General features: G+C 35.5%; 1 protein-coding gene across 5 annotated transcripts in view; it reads left to right on the top strand.

Moving 5' to 3' along the window:
• Window positions 1-13,138, top strand: part of LOC123561969 (calcium uptake protein 1, mitochondrial-like) — a 48,348-nt gene extending 35,210 nt beyond the window's left edge. For all 5 annotated transcript variants that reach the window (XM_053530046.1, XM_053530051.1, XM_053530058.1 and 2 more), the window contains 4 exons: window positions 1,321-1,467; window positions 6,478-6,586; window positions 7,340-7,429; window positions 8,429-13,138. In XM_053530046.1, the coding sequence (XP_053386021.1) occupies window positions 1,321-1,467; window positions 6,478-6,586; window positions 7,340-7,429; window positions 8,429-8,580 (498 nt within the window). In that variant the 3' untranslated portion in view covers window positions 8,581-13,138. The remainder of the gene's footprint in view (window positions 1-1,320; window positions 1,468-6,477; window positions 6,587-7,339; window positions 7,430-8,428) is intronic.
• Window positions 13,139-13,703: the final 565 nt, after the last annotated feature.

The following is a 13,703-nucleotide window of genomic DNA, read 5'->3' as shown; positions in this document are numbered from 1 at the left end:
AACAGTGCCACTCCGGTTTTCTTTATCATTCGTGGTTGCCCGTCCATTTTTTTCTTTTTTGTACAGTCGGGTTGCAAAGACGATTTTCTGCATTTATTTCAACTGGAGCCCCAACAAATGAATCATGTAATTTTTTCAAATCAAGTAATTATAAAAATTATTTTTATCGGTTTTCCGTGTGATGTCTCATTAAATCAAAGACCTATAATGTACAATTATAGCTCTTTGATTAAATGCAGTGACCATTTGTTTGTTACCGTGATCAAACATAGCCTTTTGAAATAAACCATCCGTCAGATTCTAAATAAAAGAAGTGGATCCCCGTCGAAATGATTTGGATCCAGTCAGAAACGTTAGGAAACCAGTCAAAAATGTTTAATACACCGCAGTCAGCTGTCTGCAAACATTAAAAGATGTGCCGCGTGAGCACTGATTGCGTCACGCGCTAATTACGGACCGATTATCAAAGTGACAATCAGACCGATTGACATGTTTATTGATTATCTGAAGGTGCGACCAACAAATTCCTACTTGGCAGGTGATAGTGTATTGAGATATAAGACCGAAATTTATACTTTTCTCCATTTTTACGGGACCGAATTTTTTCGTGTTTTCACTTCACGAATCAGTCTGAAGTCAAAAATCGGTCCAAAACCGACAAACTGGCAAATTTCCGAAGCCCTGATTCACATTTCTTGTTGACATACTATTACAAATTTCATGTTGACATTTATAGTACACAGTTCATGTTTACATTTATAGTACACATTTCATGTTGACATTTATAGCACACATTTTATGTTGAAATTTTGGGGTAACCCGGTCAAAGGTCAAGGTCACAGGGGCGAACGTTAACTTTTTGCATAAATGCCTTTTACTTGCGAACCACTGCACCCAGGACCTTCAAACTTCACATGCTGATAGTACATATTGAGTATACCACTCCTACTGATTTGGGGTCACCAGGTCAAAGGTCAAGGTCACAGGGGCCAACGTTAACTTTTTGCATGAAGGCACTTTACTCGCCAACCACTTCACCCAGGACCTTCAAACTTTACATGCTGATAGTACTTTATGAGTACACCAACCCTACTGACTTTAGGGTCACCAGGTCAAAGGTCAAGGTCACAGGGGCCAACGTTAACTTTTTGCATGAAGGCATTTTACTCGCGAACCACTTCACCCAGGACCTTCAAACTTCACATGCTGATAGTACTTATTGAGTACACCACCCCTACTGACTTTGGGGTCACCAGTTCAAAGGTCAAGGTGCTGCGGGGGCATTAGTCACCATTAGTGACAGCTCTTGTTTCTTCACAGTTCAATCGTTACGAGCCAGAGGATGGAAAGATCTCGGAGAGAGATTTTGCAAAAATGTTGCTCACTTATGCCGGTTTTCCTGACAAGAAAAAGGCGCTGATGATACGCAGGGTAAAGAAAGCTTACAAAGAAGAGGAAGATGCAAAGGTAAAGCTTTGACTAACACCTGAACCTTTACCCTGCTTAATTTCTAAAAAGGACTGGTCCATCATTCAGTTTTGGCAGTACAACTAATCATAGGGGTGTTCAATGAAAATTTAATGACTGAATAGGGAACAGTGCAACCATGATAAGCCTGCACTGATCACATTGCCACCGGCAGGCTAAAGGTTAAAAAAAGAAGACTGAAGGTAACTTCTGTTGTTTTCCCAGTTTATCTTGAAAAAGGGCTGTGTCAAAGCCTTGTTAAACTTCAGGGTTTCAGAAATCCCATGTCCGGAGCCCGGGGGCTACCAGAAAATTCTGTCGGGCTACTAAATTTTTTCAGAGCATGCCCGCCGGGCTACCTTGAAACTCCGTATCGAGTAGCCCGGAAATCAATAATTTCAAATATAATTTTGATAGTTTTCTGTAATCCCCTTGTTTATCAAGAGATACACGCCCGAGGCTTTAATTATCTTACCACCTACTTACCACCTACTGTCACAATCGGCAAACAATTAACAGTTACCCGCAGGCAAATGTTACAAAAACGTGCATTTTAGACTGGTCCAATAACATTGATATCGGTGATCGGTTTTGTTTAAAACAATATGCAAACCAGTCTTAAAATTACGTCATTTTAGCGCCACCTGCCAAAGTGTACTTTCGGTTTCGCTGACCTCAATATTTATCGAGTGATCAGAAAGAACAGATATTTGATTTTGAGGCAGTTTTGGGCTTACACTGATTGTTTATGCTTTTCAATTTAAGTACTTGCCTAACATGCAAAAAAAAATCGACCATGATTTAGCAAAATATCAGAAAGTATACATAATTTTGGACAAACATAAATTCGGATAAGGGAATACACAGTGCCAAGAAACTGAGAGACATTATATACGCGGTTCTAGTCCATTTTATTAAACTAACAGATGTATAGATTCAGACAGAATTATTAAGTCAACTTTAAGTAATTTTGAGATAAATTACAATTCATACAGCTCTAAGGAATTTGCAAGTTTATAAGAATTGATTTTGTATTGCCTTGTTGCAATAACTATCTGGAGTACTCCTGATAATATTTCTCAGTTTAAATACATGTAGTTTTATTTTTTAAAATGAGAAAAAGGAGTAATGATAATTGCTATTTAAGACAACAAAATTTATAACAATGTGCACATGGCTAAAATTATGAAACCTCTAATGATTTAATCATTCCATCCACTGTAGTATAGAAAATAAACCAAAATGGCCATTGCCAAATAAACTTAAATGTTCGGGCTACCAGATTAAAATTTTGGTAGCCCAATGGGCTACCACTAAATTTGCAGATTTCTGAAACCCTGTAAACTTAAATATAAAATTATTGTTAAAAAGCATGTTTCAGTTATGTAATAGTGACAGTTAACCTAACCAGTGTTCCTTGATTCTGAACCAGTACTAACCTGTTCTTCACAATTAACTTCCAACTTCCCCACTTGAACCAGAGGTGGCAGATGAAGTGACTTCAAACACAGTGCTGTTTATCAAATTGTCACTGAGAACATGCGCCTCACCCAGGGATTGAATTTGTGACCATGAGATTGGTAGATCTGCTCTCTGCCTATTGAGTTAAGTGGGTGGGCTACTCTGTTGCAGTGGGCTTTTAAAATGTTTAAGCTGACATAGTTATGTGATAAACACTTCTGGTTTGTTAATTCCCCGCCGTGGCGGAGGGATTATAGGAATGGTCTGCGTCCGTCCTTCCGTCCGTAACAAAATCGTGTCCGGTCCATATCTCCTAAACCCCTTGAAGGATTTTCATGAAACTTGGGTCAAATGATCAACTCATCAAGACGATGTGCAGAACCCATGAGTCAACCTTGTCGGTTCAAGGTCAAGGTCACAACTGAAGGTCAAAGGTTTGAGCCTGCCATTTTGTGTCCGCTCTATATCTCCTAAACCCCTTGAAGGAATTTTATAAAACTTGGGTCAAATGATCACCTCATCAAGACGATGTGCAGAACCCATGAGTCAGCCATGCCGGCTCAAGGTCAAGGTCACAACTTAGGGTCAAAGGTTTGAGCCTTCCATTTTGTGTCGTTCTATATCTCTTAAACCCCTTGAAGGAATTTTATAAAACTTGGGTCAAATGATCACCTGATCAAGACGATTTGCAGAACCCATGAGTCAGTCATGCCGGCTCAAGGCCAAGGTCACAACTAAGGGTCAAAGGTTTGAGCCTTCCATTTTGTGTCCGCTCTATATCTCCTAAACCCCTTGAAGGATTTTCATCAAACTTAAGTCAAACGATCACCTCATCAAGGCGATGTGCAGAACTTATGAGTCAGCCATGTCGGCTCAAGGTCAAGGTCACAACTGAAGGTCAAAGGTTTGAGCCTTCCATTTCGTGTCCGCTCTATATCTCCTAAACCTCTTGAAGAAATTTTATAAAACTTGGGTCAAATGATTACCTTATCAGAACGATGTACAGAAATTATGAGTCAACCATGCCAGCTCAAGGTCAAGGTCACAACTAAGGGTCGAAGGTTTGAGCCTTCCATTTGGTGTCCACTCTGTATCTCCTTAACCCCTTGAAGGATTTTCATCAAACTTGGGTCAAATGATCACCTCATCAAGAACTCATGAATCAGCCATGTCAACTCAAGGTCAAGGTCACAACTGAAGGTCAAAGGTTTCAGCTCTGTATCTCCTAAACCCCTTGAAGGATTTTCATGTAACTTTGGTCAAATGATCACCTCATCAAGACGTTGTGCAGAATTCATGAGTCAGCCATGTCAGTTCAAGGTCAAGGTCACAGCTAAAATCAAAGGTTTACCCTTTCACTATCCATAGCAGTGGCGGGGGATTTAGCTGTCTTTCAGACTGCCTTGTTAAAATTGTAAAAGTCAGTGTTTTATACAAATTTCAGACTGTTTAATATTACAGATCTGATTATTATTCTTATAAATTATTTTTTAGCTCACCTGAGCCAAATGCTCATGGTGAGCTTTTCTGACCCGTCAATGTCCGTCGTCCGTCTGTCAACATTATCTAAAAAAATCTTCTTGAAAACCACTGGACAGAATTACACCAAACTTCACAGGAATGATCCCTGGGTGGCCCCCTGTCAAAATTGTTCAAAGAATTGAATTCTATGCAGAACTCTGGTTGCCATGGCAACCGAAAGGAAAAACTTTAAAAATCTTCTTGTCCAAAACCACAGGGCCTAGGGCTTTGATATCTGGTGTGTAGCATCATCTAGTGGTCCTCTACCAAGAATGTTCAAATTATCTCCCTAGGGTCAAATAGGGCCCTGCCCTGGGGGTCAAATAGTTTATATAGACTTATATAGGGAAAACTTTGAAAATCTTCCTGTACAAAACCACATGGCCTAGGGCTTTGATATTTAGTATGTAGCATCATCTAGTGGTCCTCTACCAAGATTGTTCAAATTATCCCCCTAGGTATAAATATGGCCCCGCCCCAGGGGTCCAAAGTTTTACATAGACTTATATAGGGAAAAAAGTTTAAAAATCTTCTTGTCTGAAACCACATGACTTAGGCCTTTGATATTTTGTTTGTAGCATTGTCTTATGGTCCTCAACCAAAAATGTTCAAATTGTACCCCTGGGGTGAAAAGAGGCCCTGCCTTGGGGGTCCCATGTTTTATATAGACTTATATCATGTATATGGGAAAAAACTTTTAAAATCTTCTTGTCTGAAACCACACGACCTAGGCTTTTGATACATGGTATGATGCAATGCCTAGTAGTACTCTACCAAAATTGTTCAAATTATGTCCCTTGGGTTAAAAGAGGCCCCGCCCCGGGGTCACTTAATTATTATATGAGTTACAGTGAAACACCGCTCGCTCGAGCATCGATGACTCGAGCACCCGGGCTCGCTCTAGCAATTCATGTGGTCCCGGCCGATTTCCTTCTATTTTCTATGTGATGTTACCATGGCTGGGTCGAGCATCGATAACTCGATCGCTCGAGCATGAGACCTGGTCCCTGTGTATTAATTTACTCTTTGTTGCTTCTGGCTAACTCGAGCAGAGGTGTCAAAATTTTTCTCACCTTCGGCGGTCAGAATATATCAGTTAATTAAACATTTTCACACACCATGAGAATCGCGTAGTCTATTCCCAGACTATCTTAAATGTTTGTTTGTCGGTATATTTGATCTTATGATGAGATTAGTTATTGATAAAAGCTTAAAGAAAAGTTTTATTGATCAAATATCGATCAATTACTGATTAATTAAAGCATCTTTTCTGCGGTATCGAGAAGATAGTTATGAGATCTTAGTATTTTAATCAGCAGTTGTTTGCATGCAAATGAAGGAAATAATATAGCCGTTTCATAAAATTGAGACGATAATTATGGTATGCACTTGTTGATGAATAAAAATTTAAAAAATCTTAGTTGTTTCTTCACATGTGCCATTTACAAATTACATATTGAAACATCTATCAATAGATAACGTTTGTAATACGTTTGTTTTTGAAAATGTCACAGGTATGTTATTATAACACATCACCGTTTACTCTGCAAACTTGGTAAAACAAACTTTAGTTTTCTTCGTATGTTGGTCAATGTTTGGGTCGCTCGAAACCATGGATAACTCGAGCATTTTGCTTATCCCCTTGGGACTTCGAGCGAGCGGTGTTTTACTGTATATATGAAAAAATACTTGAAAAATTATCTGATCCTATTTCCAAGACTATTTGATAATAATTACCAGATGACCCTAAGTAATATGATGTCACTTGACTGTGACCTTGACCTGCTGACCTACTTTCTTGTTTTTTAAGATACAGCCTTGAAATTTGGATGACATGTTCAAATTTGCACACCGATCGTAAAACTGAATTGCATTGACCATGAATGTGCCCATCGTAAAACTGAATTGCATTGACCATGAATGTGACCTACTGACTTTCTTAATATTTTAGCATCAGTTTGACATTTGAAACATGTTGCTCATATTACTCAGGTGATCATCATGACCCTCTTGTTTTACTGTTTTCAGGGTGTATCTTTTGAAGAATATGAGAACTTTTGGAAGTTTCTTCAAAATATTGCAGATGTTGACACAGCTCTTAGTTTTTACCACTTAGCTGGTGTATCAATAGATCAAGGTACTAAGGCTTTTTCACAACAATTTCTAATAATTTTAGTTGGGACTAATTTGTTTATGTATAATTATAGCCCCACCAAACATGTTTGGAGGGGGGGCGCTATATACATGTAGGAATCAGTTTTGTCCCATCCCATCGCGAAATCTATTATCTCAGTTATTACTTAATTGATTTGATTCAGACTTAAAATTGATGTTCCACCTTATCACCCGCATCATGTGACACAAGGTGTATAACTCTGACACCAATTTTTCATGAATTATGCCCCCTTTTACTTAGAATTTAACGTTAATTTTGATGCATTTTCACTATATCTCAGTTATTACTAAATGGATTTGATTCAAACTTAAAATAGACATTCCACCTTATCACCCACATCATGTGACACAAGGTGCATAACTCTGACACCAATATTTCATGAATTATGCCCCCTTTTACTTAGAATTTAAGGTTAATTTTGATGCATTTTCACTATATAAGATTAAATATTAAATATAAAATTTCTTATGGTTGCCATTTTTCTGTGGGGGTATAAGTCACTCCTGTGACAGTTCTAGTTGTTATATGAAAATGCCTTCAAACAGTTGTATTTAGAGCATTGTAAAAGTGTTAGAAATTTCAATAATCAATTAGTTTGCTTCGTACGTTATTGGTGAAATATTGGAGAAAGTTAGAATATAAAGAATATGTCTGTTATTTCATTATTTTAGAATACCTGAAACAAATATAGAAATTTATGTTTGTTTCTTTCAGAAACATTGAAACATGTAGCTAAGACTGTGGTACATGTGGATCTGTCTGACCATGTGGTGGAAGTTGTCTTCACTCTCTTTGATGAAAATGGTAACATCACATGTGTTGTTAATCTAATTAGTATGCTACCTGTAGGAAGGTATAATTATATGTAATGAGAAGTTAGTGGAGCCCTCTTTTTACCTGGTGGTTAGGGTTGCTAACATTGAGTCATATGCCTTTTACCATTACGTTGTCAAATCACGCCAGTCTTAATGACCTGTCCTGTCTGGGCTTTTCATTTACAGATAGAGCATTTCTTTTTAATATTTATAAATGATTGTCATAGGGTTAGAAAAATGTGAAGCCAGATCTGGACTTGAACCAGGAGCCTTAGAATACTGTTTTGATGCTTTTCTCACATGGCTATCATTTTCTTACCAATTTTATAATAAAGTTTTATACAGGCACAGAGTGCTTATAGAAAAAATGTTCAAGGCAGAGTGGTTATGGTCACTGACTTAAGATCACTTGTCTCTCATGACCTCACTTGGGTTGTAAAATTCTTACGTGTGAGGTAGCCAACTATGATTATGGAAGGTCAGTGTTTCTACCCACGTGTGCCCATCTGTGCCTATAAGAATGCCTCTGGGGCACACATGGTTTTCCTCCATCATCAGAAGCTGGTGAGTTGCCATGTGTCCCTACAGTTGTGTCAGTGAGACATTGCCTGTACAGATATCCCCCTTTCTCACCCCGCACCCAGAACACACACACAAACACACACAAACAAGAGAAAAGTGCAGATGCTGTTCTTGAACAGCAGCATACAGATAAGAGCAGTTGGAATCAAATACCCTTAAAAGTAGCAGTTAAATGTGATCTATCTTACTAAAGCTGTTGCAAGGCGTCTGGAATAGATTGATCTATCTCATCAAATTGATAGAATAAACAGCTTTGATAATTATGTAATTATTGATCACTTAAGGGAGAGCTTTTGAATAAAGAATGATTTTTGCAAATTCATAGAAATCCAACAGAAAAGATAATGAAAAATCTTCTGAAACACTTGTTTACAAACATGACAAACAAATTTTCTTTTTTGTGCAGAGGATGGACAGCTCAGTAACCGAGAATTTGTATCTGTGATGAAACGACGACTGATGCGTGGTCTTGAAAAACCAAAGGACACTGGATTCACAAAATTAGTCAATTCTGTCTGGACTTGTACCAAATCACAAACGAGATCCTATTTTGAATAGCTTTATTTAATACATATATAGACTTTAGTTTTTGAAATTTGAGCTGCATCATAACAAAAGATACTTTGGTAGGAAAATAATGTTAATTAAGCCAGAAACGGAGGTTTAGCAATTTGGAAAGCTGTTCAGTTTTGACCAAAACTTACAAGCTAGGTAGATGGGGAAAATATATTTTGATACTTGACCTTTAATAAATCATTTATTACCATTGATTTTTATATATTGTGAAAAGTTTAAGACTAATTTTTAAAAACCTTCTTTTTTCAAAATTATTTGTGAAGTTAAAAATTTGTCTAAATCTAGTGTAAATGTCATTTGGGTTTTTTTTCTCAAAAATTGTACCAATATAGTAAGGGTCCCAATAAAAATAGCTATGATACCAATATTTCTAGAGCTTTATAATGAAGTTCATATTACTTGAAGATATGAGAGAAAATTTATATCTTATTACTATCTCATCCAGTAGAAATGTCCCATCAGGGAGACAAAATAGCGCAAGAAAAAAAACCCCAACTAACCCCAACTGCTGGAGTCCTGACAACTATGTTATTGTCATTTACTTACCTTGTTTGAATTGTGGTAGTGTGCAGTTGATATGGGCATCTTGTGTATAGACATTATCAAGACTGGGTTTAACTCCTTGAACAAAAATTGTGAAAAAGTGATATTTATATGTATGTCTGGTCGCAGCCAGTAGCAAAGACATTTGTAAACTACTGGTTCATAGACAAAACACGACATTAGATAAATCAGATAATTACGCAAGTATCATTTACAATGTTTTGTCTTGATGCAGTTCATAGGTCATAAATTAGGGATGAAGAGTTCAGCAAAAATTATGTATTTTTCTGTCATACATTGTTATGAATTAATTCTCAGTTATGGAAATATTTGTTGTTACTGTTATTTCATACTAAAGGGCATTCTGTGTATGCTTGAAAATACTGAAAATGGTTGGAGATAAATAAAATTTTGTTGATCTGACTTTTTGCTTCAGGAAGTTTTAAATCATATGTAAGGTGTATTGAAGTATGCAAATATAAACTGGAACTAACTACTTAGATTTTAGAATGATAAAGGGTGCTCTAGTATGAAAATGTACAAACATGTATACATGGGGTCTGTTTTATGCCATGTTATTTTGTTATTTAAGCAAAAGTAAAGCATTGACAAAGTTGACAGTTTGTAGAAACGTAGTGTATGTTAAAAAATATCTATATGGTTTATCTATTTACAGGTAGTCTCTCATTTGGGCATTGTCATTGAAGAATGTAAATTTTGTCTTGCATGTTAACATCGCAAATACATTTAATATGTTAAGTATTGAAAGTCAGTTGTTTATCTCCATGCTTTTTTTTTGCTTGACACATACTTGTTACCATTTTTTTGTAAGTAAATCACAATGCATAAAGAAACATCTTTTGCAAATGAATTTATTTCCATATTTTTATGTATTCCAGCTCTTTAATATTTGTTTCCATATAGAATGTGATGCATAAGTGGGTTTCCATGTAATCATCCATAAGCAATTCCTACCATACAACTTTTTGCAGAGTTGATCACTTACACAGAAAGCTTTTGTACGAATTGCTCCTACCTTTCTTTATATTTCCATTGCATAGTTTTGAAATAGCACAAACTATCGCATTGATATAGACTATTATCTCCCTTTACTAATTACCTCTTCAATTATAAATTCATGATTATTTACAGATCAGCTATTTGCAATGATCAGATAATAACTTACAGTGATCATGTGGTAACCTGCAGTGATCATGTGATAACTTGTAGTGATCATATAATAATTTGCAGTGATCATGATATAACTTGCAGCGAACATGTAATCACTTGCAGCGATCATATAATAACTTAAAGTGATCATGTGGTAATTTGCAGTGATCATGAAATAACTTGTAGTAAGCATGTAATAACATGTAGTGCCCATATAATAACTTGCAGTGATCATGTGGTAACTTGCAGTGATCATGAAATAATTTGCTGTGATCATATTACTTGCAGTGGTAATGTGATTACTTGTAGTGATCATTTAATAACTTGCAGTGATCATGTGGTAACTAAGTAAGCTGATGATCACTGCAAGTTATTCATGATCATATGATTACTTACTGTTATTCAGGGCCAGTGATAGTTTCTGGTTGTTTATGCTTACCAATAAGGAATGTTACATACCTGTAATTGGGAAGAATATTCACACCTTATAGTATTTTACTTATGCAAATTTCTATGAGAAATGTAGCCTTAGTAGTAGAAATCGTACAGTCTCACAATAATATGACGACTGAAATAAATACAGGACTTTATAGTTTTATATTTTGAATAGTTCTTCTTTGTAGGTAAAGAATGTTGTAGAGCAGTGGGGAAAAGACATCTAGTTATAGTTTCTGATAAAATATGGATTTTTGATGTAATTTAGATTTTATTGATTTTTAGTTTTTGTTACTAAGGGTATTGTTGATATAAGAGCAGAGTCTCACAACATATCAAAAACAATTGAAATGATGTTTGTTTACAATGTTCATACATGTTTAAAAAATTTGAATGGGCCATTGATATGTGATTACAGATTCTTGTAAATAATATGTTTGCTCCTTTTATGTTTAGATTTGAGATATAGGGTGTAACTATTATTACTTAAATTTTATCATCTATCCCTAAAAAAAAACTACCATTTCTTTTCTTTTTATCCATAGCCCTTGAATAAAGTTACGATTATTTCACAATTGTTTACATAGCCCTTAAAAAAGAGCTACTAAATATTACTTTACAATTTTGTCAAATATAGTAAGACAAACTTACCGTCCATGTTTTTGGGAATAGGAGTATTTACAACAGTGTGTCCATTTATTAAAGGTCTGCTTGCATACACTTGATGTTACAGTTGTAAAGATGCAGTTTGAAACAGATGTTTTACTTTTAACTCCAGTGTACCATAAAAATGAGATCAAGTTACATTAATGGATTCAATTAATTTAATTATTTGTATTTTGTGGCTTGTTAAAACTGGGTTGAGGTATGAGAATATAAAAAAAGGTTACACAATTGCATCATTTGATTTTGCTGCTGTTTCTGCCTTTGCGACTAGTGTAGATCATGATCAGCCTGCTCATCTGTGCAGTCTGATCATGATCTGCACTTTTCACCATTCAGACAGCATCTTTTTGGTAAGCACCCCTTTTAAAAGTTAATGGTACTGTCCAAATTGAATAATGAACAAGTTCATTATAGAAATTTAGTAGGGTAAGGGTAAAGATTCAGTTTGTTTGATTCAACCTGTTGACTGATAAGCTGTTATACTAATTCTCTAACATGAATGGTATTGTACCTATGGAATTCAATATGGTTGAATATAATAAATGTCTAAAGTCTTATTCATAACAAAAATTTGATGTAAAATGGATTCTTTTTCAGTTCAAATAAAATAAAATTAATAAATAATTGTTTGTATGAAAAATGATGATAGTATTTGATATATATCAAGGCAAGATCAACATCATCTTAAGGTATTGGACCCGTAATAGAGTATCTCCTTTTTGAAGAGTATTCAATTCCTACCATAAACCTACTTTGACTGCAGTTTTCAGGGGGGCGTAGGTTCAAACCCCACCGGGACCAAATTTTTTTTTCCATGTTTTCTTCTTTTCTAGTAAGTTTTTACTTTTTCAAGACTAATCATGGATGAATTGTAAAAAAGTGGAAAATTTTCATTTTAAAAGCGATTTTTTGCTGTTCAATGTGAATTTACCTCTGAATCAGGAGGGGTAGACTTAGACATCTTTAAAAAATACTGAGTTACGTGCGGTAAAAGTTCTCTATTTTGCCTTCATTCTTTAGACTACATATTGTGGAAGAAATGCAGGTAGGTTTTATTATTGCCCCAAGGTTATTTTTGAATGAAGTGAGCAAAATTCAAAACAGACCCACAGGATTCGACCTTAATTATTCAATGTTGGAGTTAGAATTTTGTCTCATTAAATCTGTTTACTTGAGGCACCCTAGACAAAAATGATTTTTACAGTTTTATTTTGTGTTTTATAATTGTTTAACAATAGTTTGATGTTTCTGTTATCAAAATTAATGCTGTAATGAATTCTCTGCAAACGTTTTAGATAGTGGCCATCACATTGAATTTTGTCTCCTCTTCAGCGTGAGGAAATACCATAAATTATACAAAATTTACAAAAAAGGGCATGGTAAAAGTTGTTTAAAATTTGCAACACAGTGTGAAACATGGTCAACTTTAAGAATATACCAAGCAAATGCCATTTCTTAAACATTACTATTAGGGGTCCAATACCTTAATATTTTATAAATTTGTACAGTAATGTAACAAAGCCTTCTTTGTGGTTTTAGTTGAAGAAACTACAAGAGCTCCGTAATACAATCTAAGAGCTTCAAATCATCTTGAAGAAATATACAGTTCTAAGTGGGGCAGTTGTTAATGATTTATTCAAATGTAGTATAATTTATTTAGATGTTTTTTACAGTCATATCCTTTATTTACCTATGATCTGTTTCTATTAAAAGCTACAACAAAACATGCTTGTGTTTGATTTTTATATGAAATTTTGTCCTTCTAAAGATGTCTACATCTCAGATGCATTTGCTTTGAGGAACTGTTATTAATCAAAACGTATTTCAATTCATGATGAATTGCAATGATTAAAGCCGTTGCATTTCAGAGGTCACAATAGTCAAATGTCACTTGAACCAGTGAGATGTGTGCGTTTTACTGGACTGCATTATGTTGGTCAATTAGCAGCTTATCACTACCCTCCTGTTTTATAACATTTTGTCCATGACGAATGTTTACAGTCCATATGCATTGTTTTTGAGAAACTCTTAGGCACTTACTATATTTCAATTCCAAAATGAATTACATTTACAACAAAGGCAGAGCGTTTCAGAGGGCACAGTTACTGTAGTCGTATGTCATTTGGTCCTGTGTAGAGCATTTCTGAGGTCACAATTGGTCGTAACCATCTTGGTAGCCTAGTGGTAGAGTGCCTGCTTCGAGTGCGGGAGATCATGGCGGCCAGTTACCTCATTGGCAATGTCATTCCAAGGGCGCTCTGCATTAAAATAATAATATTAAGACTGGTCAG

This window comes from Mercenaria mercenaria, chromosome 2, assembly GCF_021730395.1.
Source record: "Mercenaria mercenaria strain notata chromosome 2, MADL_Memer_1, whole genome shotgun sequence".
Taxonomy (NCBI): Eukaryota; Metazoa; Mollusca; class Bivalvia; order Venerida; family Veneridae; genus Mercenaria; species Mercenaria mercenaria.
Note: the sequence above shows the minus strand (reverse complement) of the source record. Positions and strands in the feature narration are given on the sequence as shown.